Genomic DNA, 23,324 nt, shown 5'->3' on the forward strand with positions numbered 1-23,324 from the left:
AACAAGTGTGCGTTTATTCACCTTCGATCTACCAGAATGCAAAAAAATTTATCATTGACAAAAGATAATAACAGTAATAAAAAAATCAAATAACATCTAAGAACAAGCTTCCAACATGTCTAATTATTACTAAAGTTTTGATGGTTTCTTCAGAGCTTTGACAGCTTTATTAATACTGTCTGTGTTTCCTCTCTCAGTCTTTGTGGCAAAACCATGTTTTTTCTTCTGTGAAACATATGCTTCAGAAATTATTCTTCTGTTATTAAAGATAGATAGACAGACAGACACACAGATAGATAGATATTAAATTAAATTCTTTATTTAATATCTATTTTAATATCTATTTAAAAATATAAAATATATACATGTTTGTATTTTTATATAAAAAATTAAAATGATAAATGTAATTTTAATTATATATATATTCCCCATATACCCAGCATTACCCCTGAGTCACAGCATAGCCAAAGCTGCTGGAAATCCTCCCAGGTTTGAGGTGGGATGGAAGTGTCCATTAGGTAATATCCATGGACTGGACATTTGGCCACCACCTGACAACAGGCTTAGATATTTGATGTGGTCCGGCTGTGATCGTCACATTGTTTATGCGGTAGGGTTTGTGCCTGACCAATATATCTAAGGTGGCTTTGTGGGTTGGTACTGAGCTGTAGCCCATCTGTCAGACCATTTTGTGAAGTACTTGTAAGGGCTTCGGCAGAGGTTTGATAATCGTCTAGCTGGCATCCCTCCCACTCTTTTCATTAAGGATAAGATGTTTGTTTTGTCCAGTTTGATTACAAACTGAGTTTCCAAATCCAGCTGCTTGTTTTGCTCGTGAAATACGGCCTGACAAAATGAATATATGTTGTGTGATGGAAATTCAATCTTTTTTCCCAGTTATCAAGGATTATTTTACTGCATTTGATTCAGAGAAATGCAAACTGATAACAAGAACTGTTGGAAAACCGGTGCTTGTTTCTGAGATTTCAGTACCTCAAACGCTATCTGACCACCACTCTAAATCACAAATATCGAATGCAAGATTAAACTAACTACACAGGAGCAAAAAAAAGCACAAAAGAAACTATCCAAGAGACCCACCAGGTCGCATTTGCTTCCTGTCATCCAAGGTCTTCCATTAAGCCTTCACGGTTCCACTTGAAATTAGTGAAGTAAGGTGGGTGTGGATGGCACAGGAAGGGAGGCCCAGTTTAAACGGGACACAGTCTAGAAGAATGGGCTCTGTCAGCCCACAGCATGCTTTAATTAGGGCCTATTGTCGGCCGTGTTCCCCCCGGTGAGGAGACTCTGGAACGAAACAAGCAGAAAATGGGTTCAGGCAGTTGAAAGGGGCTGAGTAAAAGAGGAGCTGACTGTGTGGTGCTCAAATGCATCTCTCCAACGTGTAAGGGCTAAGTACACATTTCAGGCAGAATCAAGCACCTACCTGAGATTTCATGGGTTGTTTCCGTCAGGTCGAAACGTGTGCAGCGTATAAGCATTTGACATGCGGCCAGAGTTTACGAGTGCATCAAAGATGTTCTGTAGAGCACTTCAGTGCTGGCTGCAGCTATAGAAACAAGTGCATCCATTGGGACAAGACAGTCAACATAAGAATGAAAGATTGCAGTGAATCCTCACGAGAGCTTCCATATTCAGTTTTCTCTCAGAAGAAAAGACAATATTGATTCCTCATGAGCTATGATTATAAATATACCAAATCAGGCATGAAACATGAAAAAATAACCCTCAAAGTGTTGAACTAGGATCAGGAATCAGATCTGGAGGGAGTATTGATCATTTCCCTGTGACGATGAAAGATAACTACGTTGTATAATTAAAGATTACTGAGAGATTTCTCAGTATCGCACGCTGCCAATCATAGCGCCGCTTCCCGAATTCCAAGCGAGTGCGGCGTCGCTGCGTTTTGTCGCTGAGGTAAAAACGAGAAGTGTATGGAAAGGTGGTAAAGAAGCGGGGTGGGGGGCAGGTATTCATTAAATCCACTTCCTGAGATGTCTGAGGAGAAGTGCGACAGCCTGTGGTCGTTTGAGAAGCGCTCTTGTGCTGAATAGAAAACGTCTGTACGACAGCACGCGCTGTAATTGGGTATGACACGGGATCAATGCGGACACGTCAGGATGCAAAGATGTCATTTTCTAACCTGATGCCTTCAAGCTCGTCTCCGCCGTTACTCAGGTGCCAGTTGCTGTGGAAACCCAGTTCCTCTTCTCTCTTTTTTTTATATATTTATTAAGATGCAGCAGAGAGCACTGGAGCTTTCTCCCTCACAGCACAGCAGCGGCGGATTTCCTATTAAAAGATACAAGACGTGCAGTCACGCTAATTGAAACCTGCCTGTCAAACATCCTATTACACCGGGTGCCATAGGATGTCAACGTGGGACTGAATTCATTGCTTTTATGAAGTTCAGACTTAAAGTTTCTAAGTTTAGTTCTTTAAGGGGAAACTATCGACACGCTGTACAAACCCTATCCACCTTATTTTTTTATAATCTTGCATTAAATGTTGCAACTTAAGATTAATTGATCCTCCACACATTAGTAATGCCAAACTTATATAGCCTATGGCCATGTCGAACAGTCACCTTTTGATATTTTGATATTTTTCATCTTTCAGATGTTGCCGTGTAAATACTGCTCTAGAGTAATACTTGATATGTGGCACTGATTGTTTAGATGGTGTTTTGCTGTTCAATGACTTTTGGGTAATTGTGACCGACAAAAGTTTATGATTCTTTTATTCATCATGATAATCTTTTCAAATGAACCTTAAATTGCCAGAAGTGAAAAGCTTAAGTTAGGCTATAGACAAACTACATCACAATCTCATGACTTCAGTGTAGCATGATTAAGCTACTGACAGTCTTTATTGAAAATCTACAAGTTGTAAAGTTTGAGCTAAATCAAAATAAATAAATAAGTAAAATCACACATTGCCAGTGTTTTTTATCTTGTAGAATGAAGCGTGAAAATATCTTGAGCTTGTGTAAACCACAGAACTTATTTCAGGCATTCACCCATTTATTGTTTTCAAAATCACATTCTGTCTAGGAGGTTTGAAACTTACTTCATGACTGTTAAAAAAGTTCTTTCTAACTCTTTTTGAGCTAATTTCTGTGGCACTTCATTCTGAGTGGAAGCAACTGTGTTGTGTTTAGCATTGAGAAGACCCTGGTATGGAAAGCTTACTTTTCACAATCCAACAAAATTCCAGATAGAATAAAAACTCCCTTCATTGTTTCCCTCAGAAATGTCATATTACAGGCATAAAACTGGTTGTATCCTGATCATGTTCCTGGTCGTGATGATAATGATAAATTAAATGACTTCCAGGTTTGAACCCACAACCTTTCAGCTGCCAATGCACTAGGCCCTTCTAAATTATTACAACCTACCACAATATATGACCATTGATTTACCTCAGGTCTTACTCAAGAGTCTACAACACATGGTTGACAATCCTCTGCACCCGAGCTCTGGAGAGCCTTCAATGGTCACAGCAGTTAATAATAAATTCTGCTGCCATTAAAAGACCATGTGGAAGTTTAGCAGAGCAAATAAAGCCACTGTAGCATGGTGATGAAGGCAGTAAGAGGGGCATTAGGAGCAAAAGCCCACTTAACAGGCCAATCTGACAGGACAGCTCTGATATCATTGGAACAGGCAGGCACTGAAACTACCAACCTGTGACTCATTGCTTTGGGAACACAAATGAGGCTCTTAGAGATGTAATCCAAACATATGAGTATCTGAAATGCTAAGTTAATTTAGAACGAGAGCTGCAGTTGTCAGTGATGTTTTATGGGGTGTTAGTCAATGTGCTGACAACAGTTAATGCCTTTATGGTGAAATAACAACAACTGATCTTGATATACAACAGCAAAACACCGTCTAAATAATCAGTGTCACATAACAAGTATTACTCTGGAGCAGTATTTACACGGCAACGTCTGAAAAGTGAACCATGGGCTCTTATGTTATAGACTGGATAAACCCTACCTTGTTTGTTGATTGAAAAAAAAAAAAAAAGGTTCTCACAACAACATCACATCAGAACTGCTCCTGAAACTAGAAGTGTAAGTTTTAGTGCAGGTTTTATTCTGGATTACATTTTACAAATTTGGAGGTGGCACAGAGACTTAGTTTAAACTTAACAGCAAACTATGGATCTCATGCTGATTTTGCACATTATGCAAGCTTGTGACTCCAGTAGGGAGATTTTCACATTTACATTTGTCAATAAACTCCTGAATAAACATAACAATGCATGTTACTCATTTGAGAAGTCAGGTATTACGATGCAACTTCAAAAATGATGCAGTACTTTAAAAACATGAAATATGTTACTTCTAACTTTTTACCCCTAAAACTGCAGGTAGTTATAGAAAACATAAGAAATGTAGGTCTTTGAGGTCATGAAACAAAGAAAACAATAAAAGCATTGCCTTATCAATGCAAATACAGTAAGTTCAAAAGTCTGAAACCACAATTGAAAATGTTTTCATTGGAAGTGTTTTCATTTGTGTTTGCTTGCATAATATTATATATATGTATAAAACCCGAATTCCGGAAATGTTTGGGACGTTTTTTTAATTTGAATAAAATGAAAACTAAAAGACTTTCAAATCACATGAGCCAATATTTTATTCACAATAGAACATAGAGAACAGAGAAATTTTACACAAAAAAGTTGGCACAGGGGCAACAAAGGGCTGAAAAAGTTAGAAATTTTGAAAAGATTCAGCTTTGAGAACATATAGCAACTAATTAAGTTAATTGACATCAGGTCTGTAACATGAACATAGCTATAAAAGGGATGTCTTAGAGAGGCAGAGTCTCTCAGAAGTAAAGATGGGCAGAGCCTCTCCAATCTGTGAAAGAGTGCGTCAAAAGATTGTGGAATACTTTAAAAACAACGTTCCTCAACGTCAAATTGCAAAGGCTTTGCAAATCTCATCATCTACAGAGCATAACATCACCAAAAGATTCAGAGAACCTGGAGAAATCTCTGTGCGTAAGGGACAAGGTCGAAGACCTTTGTTGGATGCCCGTGGTCTTTGGGCCCTCAGACGACAGTGCATCACTCATCGGCATGATTCTGTCATTGACATTACTAAATGGGCCCAGGAATACTTCCAGAAACCACTGTCGGTAAACAATCCGCCGTGCCATCTGCAGATGCCAACTAAAGCTCTATCATGCAAAAAGGAAGCCATATGTGAACATGGTCCAGAAGCGCCATCGACTCCTGTGGGCCAAGGCTCATTTAAAATGGACTGTTTCAAAGTGGAAAAGTGTTATATGGTCAGACGAGTCCAAATTTGACATTCTTGTTGGAAATCACGGACGCCGTGTCCTTCGGGCTAAAGAGAAGGGAGACCTTCCAGCGTGTCATCAGCGTTCAGTTGAAAAGCCAGCATCTCTGATGGTAAGGGGGTGCATAAGTGCATACAGTATGGGCAGCTTGCATATTTTGGAAGGCACCATGAATGCTGAAAGGTATAAAGGTTTTAGAGTAACATATGTGACCCTGGACCACAAAACCAGTCTTAAGTCGCTGGGGTATATTTGTAGCAATAGCCAAAAATACATTGTACGGGTCAAAATTATCGATTTTTCTTTCATGCCAAAAATCATTAAAAAGTAAAGATCATGTTCCATGAAGATATTTTGTAAATTTCTTAACATAAATGTAGCAAAACTTAATTTTTGATTAGTAATATGCATTGCTAAGAACTTCATTTGGACAACTTTAAAGGAGATTTTCTCAATATTTAGATTTTTTTGCACCCTCTGATTCCAGATTTTCAAATAGTTGTATCTCAGCCAAATATTGTCCGATCCTAACAAACCATACATCAATGGAAAGCTTATTTATTCAGCTTTGTCAAAATTGATACTTAAGACTGGTTTTGTCGTCCAGGGTCACATATGCTCCCCCTGCAAACCCACATACTGTAGCTATTACAACAGCATGGCTTCGTAGTAGAAGAGTCCGGGTGCTCAATCGGCCTGCCTGCAGTCCAGATCTTTCACCTATCGAGAATATTTGGCGGATCATTAAACGAAAAATACGTCAAAGACAACTACGAACTCTTCAGCAGCTGGAAACCTACGTATATCAGGCAAGAATGGGACCAAATTCCAACACCAGAACTTCAGAAACTCATAACCTCGATGACCAGATGTCTTCAAACTGTTTTGAAAAGAAGAGGAGATGCTACACCATGGTATACATGCCCCCGTCCCAACTATTTTGAGACCTGTAGCAGGCATCAAATTTGAAATGAGCTCATTTTGTGCATAAAATTGTAAAATTTCTCAGTTTAAACATTTATGTTGTTATCTATGTTCTATTGTGAATAAAATATTGGCTCATGTGATTTGAAATTCTTTTAGTTTTCATTTTTATTCAAAATTCAAAGTTTTTAACTTTTTTGTTTGTAATTATGTTCTAGTTCATTTTTAAGCTCTCCTCTCTTCATATACTGTATATTTGAGCTTTATATATATATATATATATATTAGCTTACTTGCTTTATTTTTTATATAAATTTTATGATAACTCATTTCAGTGTACACAGACACCTACCTTCATTATTAATTTTTGTGTCATGTTTCTTTACTTTTTAAGCATTTCAAATCCTAAACATTTCTTAATATTTTCAGGTTTAAATTAGATTTTGAATCCCACTTTCAATATGGTCTCAGACTTCTGGATCCTGCTGTAATTTTTATGAGGAAATCCAGCATCAAAAGTCCAAATGTCTCTTGCTAGTTTTAAAAAGAGTCGTGGCAAAAGTTGCCCTTCACTTGGGTTGAAAATCTAAAAGCCTGGCAACTGTAACCGGTTCACAGTGTGAAACGCGTCCCCTCTCTTCCAGTCCCAGCAGTACTCCTGTGGGGACATTATAGCATCCAATGGCACGAGATCTCTTACTCTCGAAGAAAGGAGACGAGTGAAAAGCAATAAAAAGGGAAGGAAGAGAGCGGGGGCTGTTCCTCTCTAATTACTCTCATCTTTGCACAGTGAGGGGATCTAATAAAAGAGGAAGAGTGTCATGGTATTTGAAGATAAATGTCAGCTGAGAGCGCGTGTGCGCACGTGAGAGACAGACGGAGTGTGTATGGTAATGTAATGTCAGCTAGGTGTGTTTATATATTTCTCTAAATCAGTGTTGTGCTGCGGCTCCAGTGCAGGGAGCCCATGTGCGTCGGTGCAGGTCGGGCCCTAGAGGAGGGAGAGCGGCTCAGCGACAGCGCACATAACATGATGGTAATAACAGCGCACTCTACAGCCTCAGCCAGACTGTGTTTGCCCAACGGGGCTGGCCGTTAGCACAATCCAAATGTCAGGGGCACATGCTCGGGAAGGACGGAGATTGAGCTGGCAGGCAGAGAGAGTGGATCAACAGAGATCAGATGGACACTGAGGGGATCTCAGGACAGAAATGGTATTCTTTCCGCTAGGATTGACAAAAGGTTGCATGTTCACTTCTGTGGTTGATTAAACATGCTCAGTGCTCTTGTGTTTTTTAATGCAGATTCAGTTTTGTGTGATTTCATTTCAGAATAATTTAATTTGGAAGGGCAGCAGCAGAGGTACTCAAAGGCCATTTTCAAAGTGCTATTTATCTCTCAAAAAAAGTATTTAATGCATAGAAATGGTATAAATACACTTACCTAAAATGGATAATAATGGCTTGAAAGTTGAATGAATAATAACATTAAAAAGAACACATTTTCCCTTCCAAAATAATTAGCATTATTGATGCTCGAAAAGAACACAATATCCACTACAAAGAAAAAGAAAATAAAATGATAAAAAGAAAAGGCAAAATAAACTAAAATAATTACATTATTATTGACTCAAAAAGAACAGATCACCTAAGAACAATAATGTAATTACAGTTGTAGCTTAAATAGACTTCCGTAACCCCTAAAAGCCATAATAATTGATGCATAAAAGTAATACTTGCTCACCACAAGCAAAAATAAAACAAAAAATTAACAATTAAAAAAAGCAGAAATAAATTATCATCATTCATGTGCAAAAGGAATACAATATTTTCTACGAGCAAAAATGAAAGGTTAAAAAAAATACAATGTCCACTACAAGCAGCTCAAAAAGCTCAAAAAGAATACAAACAAATAAAAATAATTATCATTATTAGTGATGCTCAATAAAAGTACAATATCCCCTACTAGCATAAATAAAATAAAAATCTAAATAATTATAATTTTCATTGATCTGCAAAAAAGATATTAACCATTTGAATAAAGTTTAAAAGACAAATCAATTTCAAAACATTTTAATATAAAAAAAATTTGCAACCCAAAAAATAAATATAAATTAAATATAATTATTATTATTATAATTTATTGCTAATCCATTGATTTCTTCTGTGAAGCCTTCAATTCTTTTATTTTTAATTATTTATTGCCAAAAAAAGCTTTAATTTTGTCAAAATGTTTTTTTTTATTTTATTATTATTTAAAAGAGAGAGAGAGAGAGAGAGAGAGAGAGAGAGAGGAAAAATAGAAAACGAAAATACAGTATCTCCCACAAATAAAATACCATTAATGAAAAGCCCACTGGTGGCTAAATTTTTTTTTGCATTTTTTTAAAGGAAGATCTGCATGCATCAAAACACATTATGCTATTAAAAAAAAAAATAAATAAATAAAAAATTAGAGGCACATTCTATACTGAAAGGTCTAGTTACAACCAGTTCTTGCAAACTTACATCGACATACACAAAGTACCACGTTTTCTGTTCAATAGTTTTTGTTTGCGCTGATCAGTGCATTTGAGACAGTATGAGAGATGAGAAAGTCTGTGTCAGAGGTGCACAGTGGTAAGTGCAGCTGCTCTAATGTGAGCTGTGTATGGCTGAGCTGTCAGACCTCATTGCTGTATGATAGAGGACTTCTTATGTTAACCTTTGGCCTTTCCCTCGCTTCTGCTATCGCCTGCCATCTTGTCCTCAGCGCACAGCGCAACGCACTTCTGAGTGACCGCTGTCTGAAGAGCCTGTGGTAGAGGTTTTCGCACATTTGTATGCTTTAGCACCCCGTCTTATTACATGCTGTTTATTTTTCTAAAGCATTACAGCATGTCAAAGTGTTTCTGTTTATCTCAGTAGATAAATGATGGTGCATTGAACCGGCTGTGGGAAGATGGGCCAAAAATAAGTAAATAAGTAAAGCAAAAATAAGTTCCAACACCTTCCTCCAACGGTTAAGAAAAGATGAGTTTGGATTTCAGGTTGACTTCTTAGACTACAGCACAGATTTAAACATGAGTTGCCCCCAAACACCGTATCCTTGTTTGCCCTCCACACTACCAAAGGCCCGCAAAACCCGCCTTGGCTCGGCTGTATTCTTAACAAGGTAATTCCCAAGTCAATCCTGCTAGCATGGATTGAGAACCTTATTAGTCTTGACAGAGAGGTGTGTGTATTCTGACATGGAGTGTGTGTGCGCATCTGAAGCGTGTGTGGAGATGCAGTGTGTGTCAGCTGGATAATTGAGGGTTGTGTGTGTGATGCCATCTCACCATAATTGCCTGAGCTCACATGGGAGACCCGACCATGTCAAAAGCAACAAATTGAGCTAGTGTGTCTGTGTGTGTGTGTGTATGACACCGAAACCGTGTCACCACTCACAGATCAATCAAGTCTTCATCTCTTCTTGCTGCAAATAATTTCATCCTATTTCAAAAATAGGTTACATTCAATCATACCGCAACATTTTGTCAACTTTGAATAAAATTTGATTTGACTAAAGGCATAGTTCATCCATAAATGAAGATTTAATCATTTTATAATATAATATAACATAATATAATAAAATAGTTTTAATATCACATAACATTAAACAGCATTTAAAATATTATAATTATGACATATATAGTAATAATTAAGATGAATAATTATGTTAATATTACATTAATCATATAATAAATATTAATCATATTACAAACAACAACAATTATTATTATTAGTATTAGTATTAGTATTATATTTTATTGACTATGCTGCTGTCCCCAGTTCTTTCAAGGTTTTCCTTCTTTGTGTAACTGTCCCTATTTCCTTGATTAAAAATGTAACGTAACAACAACAACAACAATAGAAATAATAATACTAATAATAATTTTTATTATTATTATTATCAATGTTATGGTATGATTTATTCATGATATGATATAATAGTTTTATAGTTTAATAGTTTTAATATCAACTATTACATGAAACAGTATTTAAGTGTTATGACACTGTAGTAACTTATATTATTACATTAATCATATAATAAATAATCACATTACAAATAATAATATTAATAACATTATTATTATTTTCATCATCATCACTATTTTTTTTTATTGCTGTTGCTGTCCCCGGTTGTTTCAAGGTTTTCCTATCTTTGTGTAACTGTCCCTATTTCTGTGATTAAAAATGCAATAATAATAATAATAATAATAATAATAATATCAATGTTATAATATAATATAGTTGAATAGTTTAAATATCAGCTCTAACATTAAACAGTATTTAAAATATTATAATTGTTATTACATATTGTAGTAATTGTTATTGTATTGTTTATATTAATCATATTATATATAATAATAATAATACATTTTATTGACTATGACTGCTGACTATTGACTCCCCAGCTGTTTGAAGGTTTTCCTGTCTTTGCGTAACTAAGGAATATTTCCTTGATTAAAAATGTAACAACAACAACATTATTAATAATAATAATTATTATTATTAGTATTATTATTATTATCAGTGTTATGGTTATTTTTTTACTTTTTAGAAGCTTTACAACTGTTGTTGAAAATACAAGAACTGCAAACAGTTACTTTTAATTCTCCTTCTGTTTTCCATAATAATATTAAAAAACAAAACAAACAAAAAAAAACAGTACATGGGTTTGGAAAAACAAGGATGAATAAAAATTACAGAATGTTATTTTTTTGCTGAACTATGCCTTTAACTGGCAACGTCAGACAGGCAATGTATAACAAACCAGAACTGAATTTACTAAGAGACTGATTTAGTTTCAGACACGGTCAAAATGGATCTCAAGCATGGCCGCGGGAACTAGCTGCAGCACCCCCTGCCGCAGGACTGGGTCTGAGATTTTCCTTTTGCCCCTCGATCATCCCCAAAATACTTAATTTTTGTAATTATTTATTAAACTGACCAGAAATATATAGCCTAGTGCGGCTGTATTTTCGTCCCTACATCTCCCCCTCACACTGACTGAATTTCACGTGAATGTTCATGCGATATTACCGTAATTTTACATTCCGACTTGTAAAAACCATTCACGTCCTCGTCATTTTTATGAGCTGTTTTCCGAAGCTTTCTTGCTTCTCGAGGCGGCCACCGTCAATAAGCACTGCTCTTTAATTGCGCTCTAGTCTCTGGTCAAACGCGCTCAAACCACTGCTAGTCTAATCTGTAGCCTAATGTAATCAATTAACTACGCACATCATAACGTTTTAGGCAAGTAAGCTATCCATATTATGACAAAATATTTTAATAAGACTGAATTTGAATTTTAACTGATCACGTTTAATAAAAAAACATTAAGTTTAATTATAACGCGCATGTCCACTATTATTCAAACAACGAACAAATTATACAGCGAACAAAGAACATTTACATTATCAAAGAATATTACTGAAGCATGAGTAGCACTCTAAAAAAAACAAGCTATAATCGCTGATGTTGTCTGCAGTGTATGATGAATTAATCTCTTACATTGCACGTAGGTAGGCTACATCTGCACTTTGTTGTTTGTGATGAGAGAATTCGATAAAGTGCATTGACCAAAACTTTTGCGTATCAGCGATGTTAATATTTAATAAAATCCCCTTAAATAATAGAAATATTAAAGAAAAAATTCTTGAACTAAAATTACAAAAGTATATTGGTTCGCATATAGGCTACATCTTCATATGTATGTTAATCTATAAGAGTTTGGGCTGTTTATAGGATTTTGTCAAAATCCCCCAGCACCCCCCAGCACCCCCCAGATAAAATATGTTCCCGCGGCTATGATCTCAAGTATTTGAAAAAGGAAAATAAAAGACAAAGGCAGGACCAGCTTTGGGCAGTTATCCATTTATGTAGATATGCTTTTGCCAAAATACAATGCATAAATAAAATCCCGACAAATAAAAGTATCAGGATTTCCTGAGCGTACTCTTGTAAAAATCAAGCCTTGCATGTCTATGATCCCATTCTCAGCACTTTTACAGATAATGAAATACTCATAGTGGCCTGTAATATGCAGCTTGTTCAGTACACTGGAGTGCGACTCTGAGTCCCAGGATCAGATGTAATTGGATGGAGAGGCTAAAGATGAAGCGGCCCCTGAAACCCAACACACAGATGAGCGGCTCTCTATCCGTGATTCACCAACAGATTCTGTTCAGAAAGGGTGAGATTGACAAAAAAAGGGAGAGACAAAGAAATTTTATAGTCAAATGTACATTAATAATATTACAATAATACAATTAATACTTTAAAAACTACAATGCATTGTCAAAGTTATGCACACACATTTAGAAAATAAAATTAAAAATAAATTCATTAATTGTAATTACTGAAATCCTATATAAATTTTCGTTGCCGCCGACAGCCTCATGGTTAGTGTGTTGACATATAGTGCATTTGTGCTCACAGCGACCTGAGTTCGATTACCGTCTCGAAGTCCTTTGCTGATCCCACTCCCCTCTCTCTTCCTAATGCTTTCCTGTCATCTCTCTACTGTCCTGTCCAACCTGTTAACTGTCACTGGCCCACCGGTGGGCCCACTAGTCATTAGTGTGCAAGAGTGCACCTGAAAAATCTACATCATAACAGGAGTTCTGACCTTTGTCGCAAAAAGTCTTCTTCGTTGCCTTTTTCTCTATCACACTTTAGAAACCATGAGAAATTATATATCAATTGAAAACTTAAAATCTCTAAATTCATCCTTTGAAAAGCATTTTAAAATCAGACATTGCATTACCATGAAAATGGAACATCAAAAGTTTTAGTTTTCGTAAAAATTAAGTTTGGATTAAGTTTTATTAAGTTCACTTTTATTTATGTATTTATTTATGTAACATTCATCCAAATTAATATTTGAAAAATTAGATAAATGTGTTTTAGTTTTACAATTTATTATATATATATATATATATATATATATATATATATATATATATATATATATATATATATATATATATATATATATATATATATATATATATATATATATATATATATATATATATATATATATATATATATATATATATATATATATATACACACACACACATACATACAATTTTTTTTTCTTTCACATTTTAGAATAAAATAGAGCACAATGGAAAACATTAATATTCACATATCTTAATTATAAGGCTAAAACCACAATGTAGCCTCCACAGTTTATTTAAAAGCAAAAGCAAAAGTTTACATTTAAAAAAAAAAAATCAACAGTCACTGCCATCACTGCCTGTGGGACCGGGGTCCACACGAGCGAGGGGGTGGACTACATTGTAATCATCACCCACTAAAGGTCAGGGCCCTTAATTCCAGTCATTCAGAGGTGCTCCATACATTACAGCGGGTGTGTGCCAGAGAGGAGGGCAGGAGGAGATGGAGGGAGGACAGGGCATGAGAAGAGGAGGGAGATGAAGAGAGAAACAAAGAGAATCAGGCAAAAGGGAGGACGTTGCAATGACATCACTCAGATTCAAAGCAACGCGCACAACTATTATTTCTGAATCCTGGCCTTGACCTCTGAAGCTCCTTGGCATACCATGTAGACAAAGCAAAGATGCTGCACTCAAAGAGGGTGGAAGTTAATTAACGCAACCTGTCAGCAACACCAAGGGCCAGTTTAACCTCAGAGGATTTATGTTTTTCAACCCAGAGGTACAAATCAGCCTGGGTCAGGAAATCTGCAGCATTGATACCAATTACTGTGCATGGTCCTCGAAGAGATTCAAACAAATGTAAAATTGGCTTTCTGGGAGGGTTAAGGGTTTTAGTAAAAGAAGAGATCATGAAAAAGATGTAACCTACACACATCAATGGGTGTTTCTTCAACTATGGACACTTTTGGCCCTGTGAACTCACTTCCACCACAATCTCACAAGTTTAACTTGTCTACTAACAAAGTCCAACACTAGACACACAGGATTACAGGAGAATGCTGACATTTTTTCTTAAAGTCATAAACATTTGCTGCACAACGTCACATCTACAAATTATGCATGACATTTCAAATATTTTTTAAATAAAATGGCACCTTGCTGAAGTTTTAATGTCACAGCTAATAATTTTTGTATCCTAAATCCGAAGTTAAATGTTTTCGTATTTTTGCATAATTAAAAAAAAAAAAAAAAAGTTTCAATAAAATAAGCAAAATAAAAAAATATTCCATTCACAAATTATATTTACGAAAAAAGTAACTAATTAATAAATGTAGCAATATTATAGTGTTTTTAATTCAAACATAAGTAAAAAATAAAGCACAAATCTACAATAAAATGTATACATATTTTGTGTGTGTGTGTTTGTATGTGTGTGTGTGTGTGTGTGTGTGCGTGTGTGTGTGTTTTGTGAAAAGTCAGGACATAGATTTGTATAATGACAAAGGTATGACATAGGTATTACAAGGTGAAGGTGACATCTCAGGACATTGACCCATGTCCCCACTTTTCAAAACGCTTATAAATCACTCAGAATGAGTTTTTTGGGGGGAAAGTTGACATGCACAGTCTCCTGTAAGGGGTAGGTTTAGGTGTAGGGTTGGTGTAGGACAATAGCACATACAGTAAGTACACTATAAAAACCATTACGCCTATGGAATGTCCCTTCCTGATTTTTACTTTTTTTGCATATATCAGATCAAACTAATTTTAATATTATTACACAAAGATAATGCAAGTAAATACAAAATGCAGTTTTTAAATGATGGTTTCATTTATTAAGGGAAAAAAGCTGTCCAAACCTACCTGGCCCTATGTGAAAAATTAATTGCCCCCTCCTATTAAATCACGAAAGATCTGCGATTAACCACATTATTTTAGAAAGCGGAGTTAAATTTCACTAGCCAAACCCAGGCCTGATTACTGCCAAACCTGTTGAATCAAGAAATCACTTAAATAGAACCTGTCTGACAAAGTGAAGCATGTTTAAAGAGCAGCACATCATTCCGCGATCTTAAGAAATTCATAAACAGATGAGAAACAAAATAGTTTACATGTATCAGTCTGGAAAGGGTTATAAAGCCATTTCTAAGGCTTTGGGACTCCAGCAAACCATGGTCAGAGCCATTATCCACAAACAAAGAAAACTTGGAACAGTGGTGAACCTTCCCAGGAGTGGCCGGCCTACCAAAATTACTCCAAGAGCACAAAGACGACTCATCCAGGAGGTCATAAAAGAACCCAGAACAACATCTAAAGAACTGCAGGCCTCACTTGCCTCAATTAAGGTCAGTGTTCATGATTCAACAATAAGAAAGAGACTGGGCAAAAACAGCATCCATGGGAGAGTTCCAAGGCAAAAGCCATTGCTGACCAAAAAGAACACAAAGGCTCGTCTCACATTTGCCAAAACATATCTTGATTATCCCCAAGACTTTCGGGCAAATATTCTGTGGACTGATGCGACAAAAGTTGAACTTTTTGGAAGGTGTGTGTCCCGTTACATCTGGCGTAAAACCAACACAGCATTTCATACAAAGAACATCATACCAACAGTCAAACATTGTGGTGGTAGTGTGATGGTCTGAGGCTGCTTTGCAGCTTCAGAACCTGGATGACTTGCCATAATTGATGGAACCATGAATTCTGCACTCTATCAGAAAATCCTGAAGGAGAATGTCCGGTCATCAGTTTGTGACCTCAAGCTCAAGCGCACTTGGGTTCTGCAGCAGAACAATGATTCCAAACACAGCAGCAAGTCCACCTCTGAATGTCTCAAGAAAAACAAAATTAAGGTTTTGGAGTGGCCAAATCAAAGTCTGGACTTAAATCCAATTGAAATGCTGTGGCATGACCTTAAACAGTCCATTCATGCTCGAAAACCCTCCAATGTGGCTGAATTAAAACAATTCTGCAAAGAAGAGTTAACACAGCGCTGTGGAGGAATTTTGGCCCAGACTCATTGCCAGTTATCGCAAACGCTTGATTGGTAGCACAACCAGTTATTAGATTTAGGGGGCAAGCACTTTTTCACACCATACATACATGCATACATACACATATACATACACACATATATACACACACACACATATACAGGTGCTGGTCATATAATTAGAATATCATCAAAAAGTTGATTTATTTCCCTAATTCCATTCAAAAAGTGAAACTTGTATATTATATTCATTCATTACACACAGACTGATATATTTCAAATGTTTATTTCTTTTCATTTTGATGATTAGAGCTTACAGCTCATGAAAGTAAAAAATCAGTATCTCAAAATATTAGAATATTTACATTTGAGTTTGAATAAATGACCATCCCTACAGTATAAATTCTGGGTATCTCTTGTTCTTTGAACCCAAAATAATGGGGAAGACTGCTGACTTGGCAATGATCCAGAAGATGAACATTGACGCCCTCCACAAACAGGGTAAGTCACAGAGGGTCATTACTGAAAGGTGTGGCTGTTTACAGAGTGCTGTATCAAAGCATATTAAATGCAAAGTTGACTGGAAGGAAGAATTTGGGTAGGAAAAGGTGCACAAGCAACAGGGATGACCGCAAACATGAGAATACAGTCAAGCAAAGCCGATTCAAACACTTGTGAGAGCTTCACAAGGAGAGAACTGAAGCTGGAGTCAGTGCATCAAGAGTCACCACGCTCAGACGTTTTCAGGAAAAGGGCTACCAAGCCACTTCTGAACCAGAGACAACGTCAGAAGCATCTTACCTGGGCTGTGGAGAAAAAGAACTGGACTGTTGCTCAGTGGTCCAAAGTCCTCTTTTCAGATGAAAGTAAATTTTACATTTCATTTGGAAATCAAGGTCTGAAGGAAGAGTGGAGAGGCACAGAATTCATGTTGCTTGAAGTCCAGTGTGAAGTTTCCACAATCAGTGATGATTTGGGCTGCCATGTCGTCTGCTGGTGTTGGTCCACTGTGTTTTCTGATGTCCACAGTCAACGCAGCCATCTACCAAGAGATTTTAGAGCACTTCATGCTTCCTTCTGTTGACAAGCTTTATGGAGATGCTGATTTCATTTTCCAGCAGGATTTGGCACCTGCCCACACTGCCAAAGGTACCAAAAGCTGGTTCAATGACCATAGTGTTACTGGGCTTGATTGGCCAGCAAACTTGCCTGACCTGAACCCCATAGAGAATCTGTGGGGTATTGTGAAGAGGAAGATGAGAGACACCAGACCCAACAATGCAGAAGAGCTGAAGGCCACTATCAGAGCAACCTGGGCTCTCATAACACCTGAGCAGTGCCACAGACTGATCGACTCCATGCCACGCCGCATTGCTGCAGTAATTCAGGCAAAAGGAGCCCCAACTAAGTATTGAGTGCTGTACATGCTCATACTTTTCATTTTCATACTTTTCAGTTGGCCAAGATTTCTAAAAATCCTTTCTTTGTATTGGTCTTAAGTAATATTCTAATATTTTGAGATACAGATTTTTGACTTTCATGAGCTGTAAGCTCTAATCATCAAAATGAAAAGAAATAAACATTTGAAATATATCAGTCTGTGTGTAATGAATGAATGTAATATACAAGTTTCACTTTTTGAATGGAATTAGTGAAATAAATCAACTTTTTGATGATATTCTAATTATATGACCAGCACCTGTATATACATACATACATATATACATATACATAATACATTTATGCCATAGTCTGTCTGAATACTCGATTCTGATTGGCTGGCAGGTGTTGATTAAATTTGTTTAAGTGCACAGGTAGTTCCAGGTCAGTTTAATCACGTTCTATATTAATGCGCTTCCTATAAACATTGGTAACCATAGTAACATACAGTTACAGTTGAATAGTAATACAGACGAAAATAACCGTCATTTTTATCGTTCCGGTCAAATATTGCAGCGCAAATATTATTAACATCTTTAATATGTGAATGCTGGGAAATGACCATGGCATAAACGGGATAATCAACGGCTAGCTGTGCATTAAACGATTTGAATGCACTTCGCGGAGGCACTCCGCTGCGCGTCGGGTGGTTCTTCGCCTCCACGTCGTGCATTCAAATCGTTCAATGCACAGCTAGCCGTTGATTATCCCTTAGATATACACATACACATATGAAAATATATTTGTTACATAATAAGTATACTAAAAATAGATTGACATGTCTATACTAACTGAAAATACATTCTAAATGCAGTTATTTCATGCTTTCATCAAGCAAAAACTTAGTGCACTATAAATTAATTTGTAAAATACTATACTTTTTACAAAAGCATTTGGGGAAGGATGATACATTCATCTTTAAGAAAGTACACTAGTTAGGTTCTTAATTCCATCTACAACATGTTTGAAACTTGTTAATGATTTTCACACATATATACCCATATAAACTAACTGGACGAAACGGCAACACTTTACAATAAGGTTCATTAGTTAACATTAGTTAACAACATTAGTTAACATGAACTAAGAATGAACAATACTTCTACAGCATTTATTAATCTTAGTTAATGTTAATTTCAGCATTTACTAATGCATCATTAAAATCTCAAGTTGCGTTTTTTAACATTAGTTAATGCACTGTGAACTAACAATGAACAACTGTGTTTTTATTAACTAACGTTAACAAAGATGAATAAATAGTGTACTAAATGTATTGATCATTGTTTGTTCATGTTAGTTAATACATTAACTAATGTTAACAAATGACACCTTATTGTAAAGTGTTACCGACGAAACCTTTGAAAGAGGACGCCACTTCATAAACCCAATGACATGTGCATGCTCACTCAGCCCAACAACTAGTGTCGATAAGAGATGAATGAAGCAACTCATCTTATGATCCTGTAGCTGTATGAAGGCCATATAATGTATGTCTGTGGGGATTGTTTGTATTGTATCTTGTCATATCATTAAAGTAAACAAGGCCGCTGTATGTATTCTCACCCAAGACTATGGCACGAGAGACAACATCACATTCTGTGTGTTGATACTTGTTTGTTCCTTCACCCCTTAAAAGTGTCTTAAGTATTTTACTAATGTGATTTTAACATCGGCCTAAATATAGGCTACAGTATGTTCAGTGAAGGGGGCTTGATAAGTCCGTCTCTCCTCACCTTATACTTTCATGAGCTCTGAAATTCACCAACAATCGGTATTGCTGTACTTTTGCTAAACATCTTAATTCGGTAGAGTGCACTCTATTGGGAATCTGTGTTGCAGGCTTGGTACATTTTTCAGAAGAAATCTTTAGAGTCTAGAAACTCATTACAGCTAAAGACAAGTCTCACCATGTATTTCAAATATGAGAATGATGAAATTATTTTAAAGTAATTTTTTTTTTTTAAGATGAGATTTTCTTTTTGGGCAAACCAAAGAAAATGTGAGGTATGAATTGAAATCCAGTATGTTTCTGCTACCAGGTGCTGTAAGCGCAGAGTTTCCAAACACAACTTTTGCTTACAGCACAAATATAACAATGGTGTATTTGCAAATAAAACAATTTAATTTGTTAAATATTGAAGTAATATTTTAGTAATTTATTTTAGTTGTATTTTACTTCAGTTGACCGGTTATGATTAAATGTACAATACAACACACTGTATTTGAGTTCTACTAGTTGAGTATAAAAATTATTTTGATAAAAAGAAATGTTTTGAGTTGCAAATAATTATAATAATAATTCATAATGATGCAGTACTTTGTATAGTTATGAACTTTACCTTTTCAATTATTTAACCACACTTCAAATAGTGCTTTTCACAATTCTGAATGGTTGCAAAGCAGCTTTACATACATATGTGACCCTGGACCAAAAAAGCAGTCATAAGCAGCACGGGTATATTTGTAACCATAGCCAAAAATATGGGTCAAAATTATCAACTTTTCTTTTATGCCAAAAATCATTAGGATATTAAGTAAAGATCATGATCCATTAAGATATTTTGTAAATGTCCTACCGTGAATATATATAAACTTAATTTTGATTAGTAATATGCATTGCTAAGGACTTCATTTGGACAACTTTAAAGGTGATTCCTTTAATGTACATATTTAATGTATATAAAGTATATATTTGAAGAGTTCATTTGCAAAAACAGATAACTCCGTTTTTAACAATTCTCAAATCTTATTTTGTTGAATCTTGTTTTTTCATTGTGGATTCCAATTAATCTCAATCAAAATGCAGTCGGGTTATTTTGACTAGGTTAAAAATAACAAAAGAAACAAACAAACAAAAAAAAAAAACTAACAATAAAACACAACAAAAACACGATTTTTGAAAATTAAAAAAAAAACTGAGTTATCTGTTTTTGCAAATAAACTTAATTTATAATTATTATATAATATTATATTTATTTTATATGTATATAAGCATCATTTTTAAATGTAACAATATTTTACGATAAAATAATAAAATATACGCATTAAAGCACATGAAATGTAGGGGGGAAAAAAGGCATGGTGAAACATTTCCAAGATGTTTTAATGTGACCTTCATGTAACAAAAAGAAAAAGTGTGAGGGGGGGAATCAGTTCAACCCCCCGGACATAAAACCCCTTAAATACAGGCTACATAAAAGAAGAGAGATACTTTTAATTCACTAAAGCACACTCTCTATAAGTAACACAACCTACATAACGGAGTATCACAAAGAAGCTGCACAGCGGTCACCTTCCACAGCTTCCACATGGCCACTGTCAGCTCAGCAGGCTTGTATATGTTTCAGTCCCTTATCGATTGAACTGTCTTTCCCTGTGGTCGAAAGCAGCCAAAGCCAGTGTTTGTGCAGAGAATCAAATTCTGATAACCCTCCTGAGGACCTCCTGGATCAAAACAGGGAACTAACTGGTGGTGGAGGGGAGGCTGAACTAAGATTGTGGGATATAGAGATAATTACAATAGGCCCAACACTGAGACCTGAGGAACACCGACCGCACCAACTGTGCCAGTGTGCTGTATTGACTTGTGGTTGATGGCGGTGTGGTGAGGAGTGGGTGTCATAAAAAAGGTTGAGAGCTAAGAAACGGATAACACAAATAAGACAGCTGATAGATCAATATCACAGCTGTGAAGGATTCCTCACAATGCATGAAGGACGAATGCTGGCAAGAAAGAAAGAGTGTTTGAGTGTAAATGAGTCAAGAGTTACAGAGTAAGATTGATTTTATTTGTGGCATCATATTGCTGGGGGTTTTTTTGCACAAAGGAAGACTCTGTAATATGTGGAAAACTTTTTTTTTTATTACATTTTTTAAAATTATATTTATATTAAATTATTAAATTATATATTTTTTTCTAAAAAAATTTATATACACACACACAAACACATTTTATTATAGATTTCTCTTATTTTTGACTAATTTGACTAAATATATATAAAATTATATAAATTACATTTTAAATTTGAAACCAATTCAAATGTAAACAAATCTATAATAAATATTTAAAATATAATACAAATATATCTAATATTTATAATAAATATACTATAATTTAATATTAAATTATTTTATTATATATATATATATATATATATATATATATATATATATATATATATATACATACACACACATACACACACATACATACACACACTTCAAATGTAAAAACATTGTGTGTATATATATGTGTGTGTGTGTGTGTGTGCATGCTATATATAGCATAATGAAAGTATATTATAATAATTAGTATATTATAATTATAAAGCATAATAGTAGTAAGTAATGAACATATAAAGTATATCATTATAAAGCCTATTAAATTAAATTATATATTAATTTTAGCTTGACTTTAAAGCACAATACAAATATCTATCTATATAAAACTTTGGCATACCACTGTATATATATATATGTATATATATATATATATATATATATATATATATGTGTATATATATATATATATATATATATATATATATATATATATATATATATATATATATATATTATATATATATATATATATATATATATATATATATATATATATATATATATATATATATATATATATATATATATATATATATCCCATTTGATTACAGTATGAATTTAGTTTCAGGTTTAACAAACTGATCCAACAAAACCCAAATGTGAATGTAATTGGTGTTTGTTGGGGCATTGTGTTAGCCTGGTAATACCAAACTCTGCTTTTTCGCTTTGCCGAGTACAAAAGCGAACTGAAATTGAGCTGAAGTACGAAGTCTGACATAGTCAGGCTAGCATTGTGTACCTTTATAAACCTATATAGCAAATTGGATGTCCACCAAAGAAAGTGATGTAACCTAGAGAAACAGTCAGGCTGATGTGAGCTGCTTCCAGTGTCTCGTTCTGCTCTCTGAGGTCTTGTCTAAACTCCCCTTTCCATTAAGGGCAGAGAGAGACAGCTGCTGTCGCTACGATGGCAAACAAGAGAGAAGCAGATGAAGAAGAACGATCAAACAAGACAAACAAACAAGGCCGAGAGGGAGCTCGACTCTGAACTCTGCAATGAGCAGAGCACATGAGGGGAAAAAAGGGGAAAGAAATCGCCAGCAGCGACAGTGAGTTCAATCTAGGAGCAAGTTCTGCTGATTTTAACTTCACCAACTTCAGATGTGCTGCTCTCTGATCTGTCTGCTCCTTTCATTTCAGCATCAGATAAATCACACAGACACGGGTAATCAAATATGCGAGAGGAAGTACTCCACAACACATCTGGCATAAAGCACGTCCTGAATAAGGCATTTAATGAGCCTGATAAGAGCTGATCTACCTCCTTCTCACTTCACCTTTCATTAGGCAGGAAGTGTCATTGAGGTATGTCATTTTTTCTCAAAAAAAGAGCCAACCTGGACAAAATACTTTAAAGGCCTATTCAAACCGAATGTGAAACTATAATGCAAAACGAATAGCCAACAAAAGGTCTATTCACATCAAAAGCGTAACGAATATTCATCAGGCTACATTAAAACTAAATTATCTCTCATGAAAATAGGTGGTGCTAATCAACAAAGAAATGCATCTCAGTTTCCACAAAAGTATTAAGCCGCACAACTGTTTTCAACATTGATAATAAGAAATGTTT

At 35.3% G+C, this 23,324-nt stretch overlaps 1 protein-coding gene and 1 long non-coding RNA gene across 3 annotated transcripts in view; both read right to left on the bottom strand.

Moving 5' to 3' along the window:
- Window positions 1-478: 478 nt before the first annotated feature.
- On the bottom strand, window positions 479-2,234 carry LOC131532566 (uncharacterized). Its single transcript, XR_009268922.1, has 3 exons — window positions 2,165-2,234; window positions 1,448-1,570; window positions 479-1,308 (listed from the first exon to the last, which is right to left on the bottom strand). It is a non-coding gene; the product is annotated as an uncharacterized LOC131532566 (long non-coding RNA).
- Window positions 2,235-12,146: 9,912 nt separating this feature from the next.
- The window catches only part of chchd6a (coiled-coil-helix-coiled-coil-helix domain containing 6a), a 75,335-nt gene continuing 64,157 nt past the window's right edge, over window positions 12,147-23,324 (bottom strand). For both annotated transcript variants that reach the window (XM_058764338.1, XM_058764337.1), the window contains one exon: window positions 12,147-12,469. In XM_058764338.1, coding sequence (XP_058620321.1) covers window positions 12,446-12,469 — 24 coding nt within the window. In that variant the 3' untranslated portion in view covers window positions 12,147-12,445. The remainder of the gene's footprint in view (window positions 12,470-23,324) is intronic.

This window comes from Onychostoma macrolepis, chromosome 23 (genome assembly GCF_012432095.1).
Source record: "Onychostoma macrolepis isolate SWU-2019 chromosome 23, ASM1243209v1, whole genome shotgun sequence".
Taxonomy (NCBI): domain Eukaryota; kingdom Metazoa; phylum Chordata; class Actinopteri; order Cypriniformes; family Cyprinidae; genus Onychostoma; species Onychostoma macrolepis.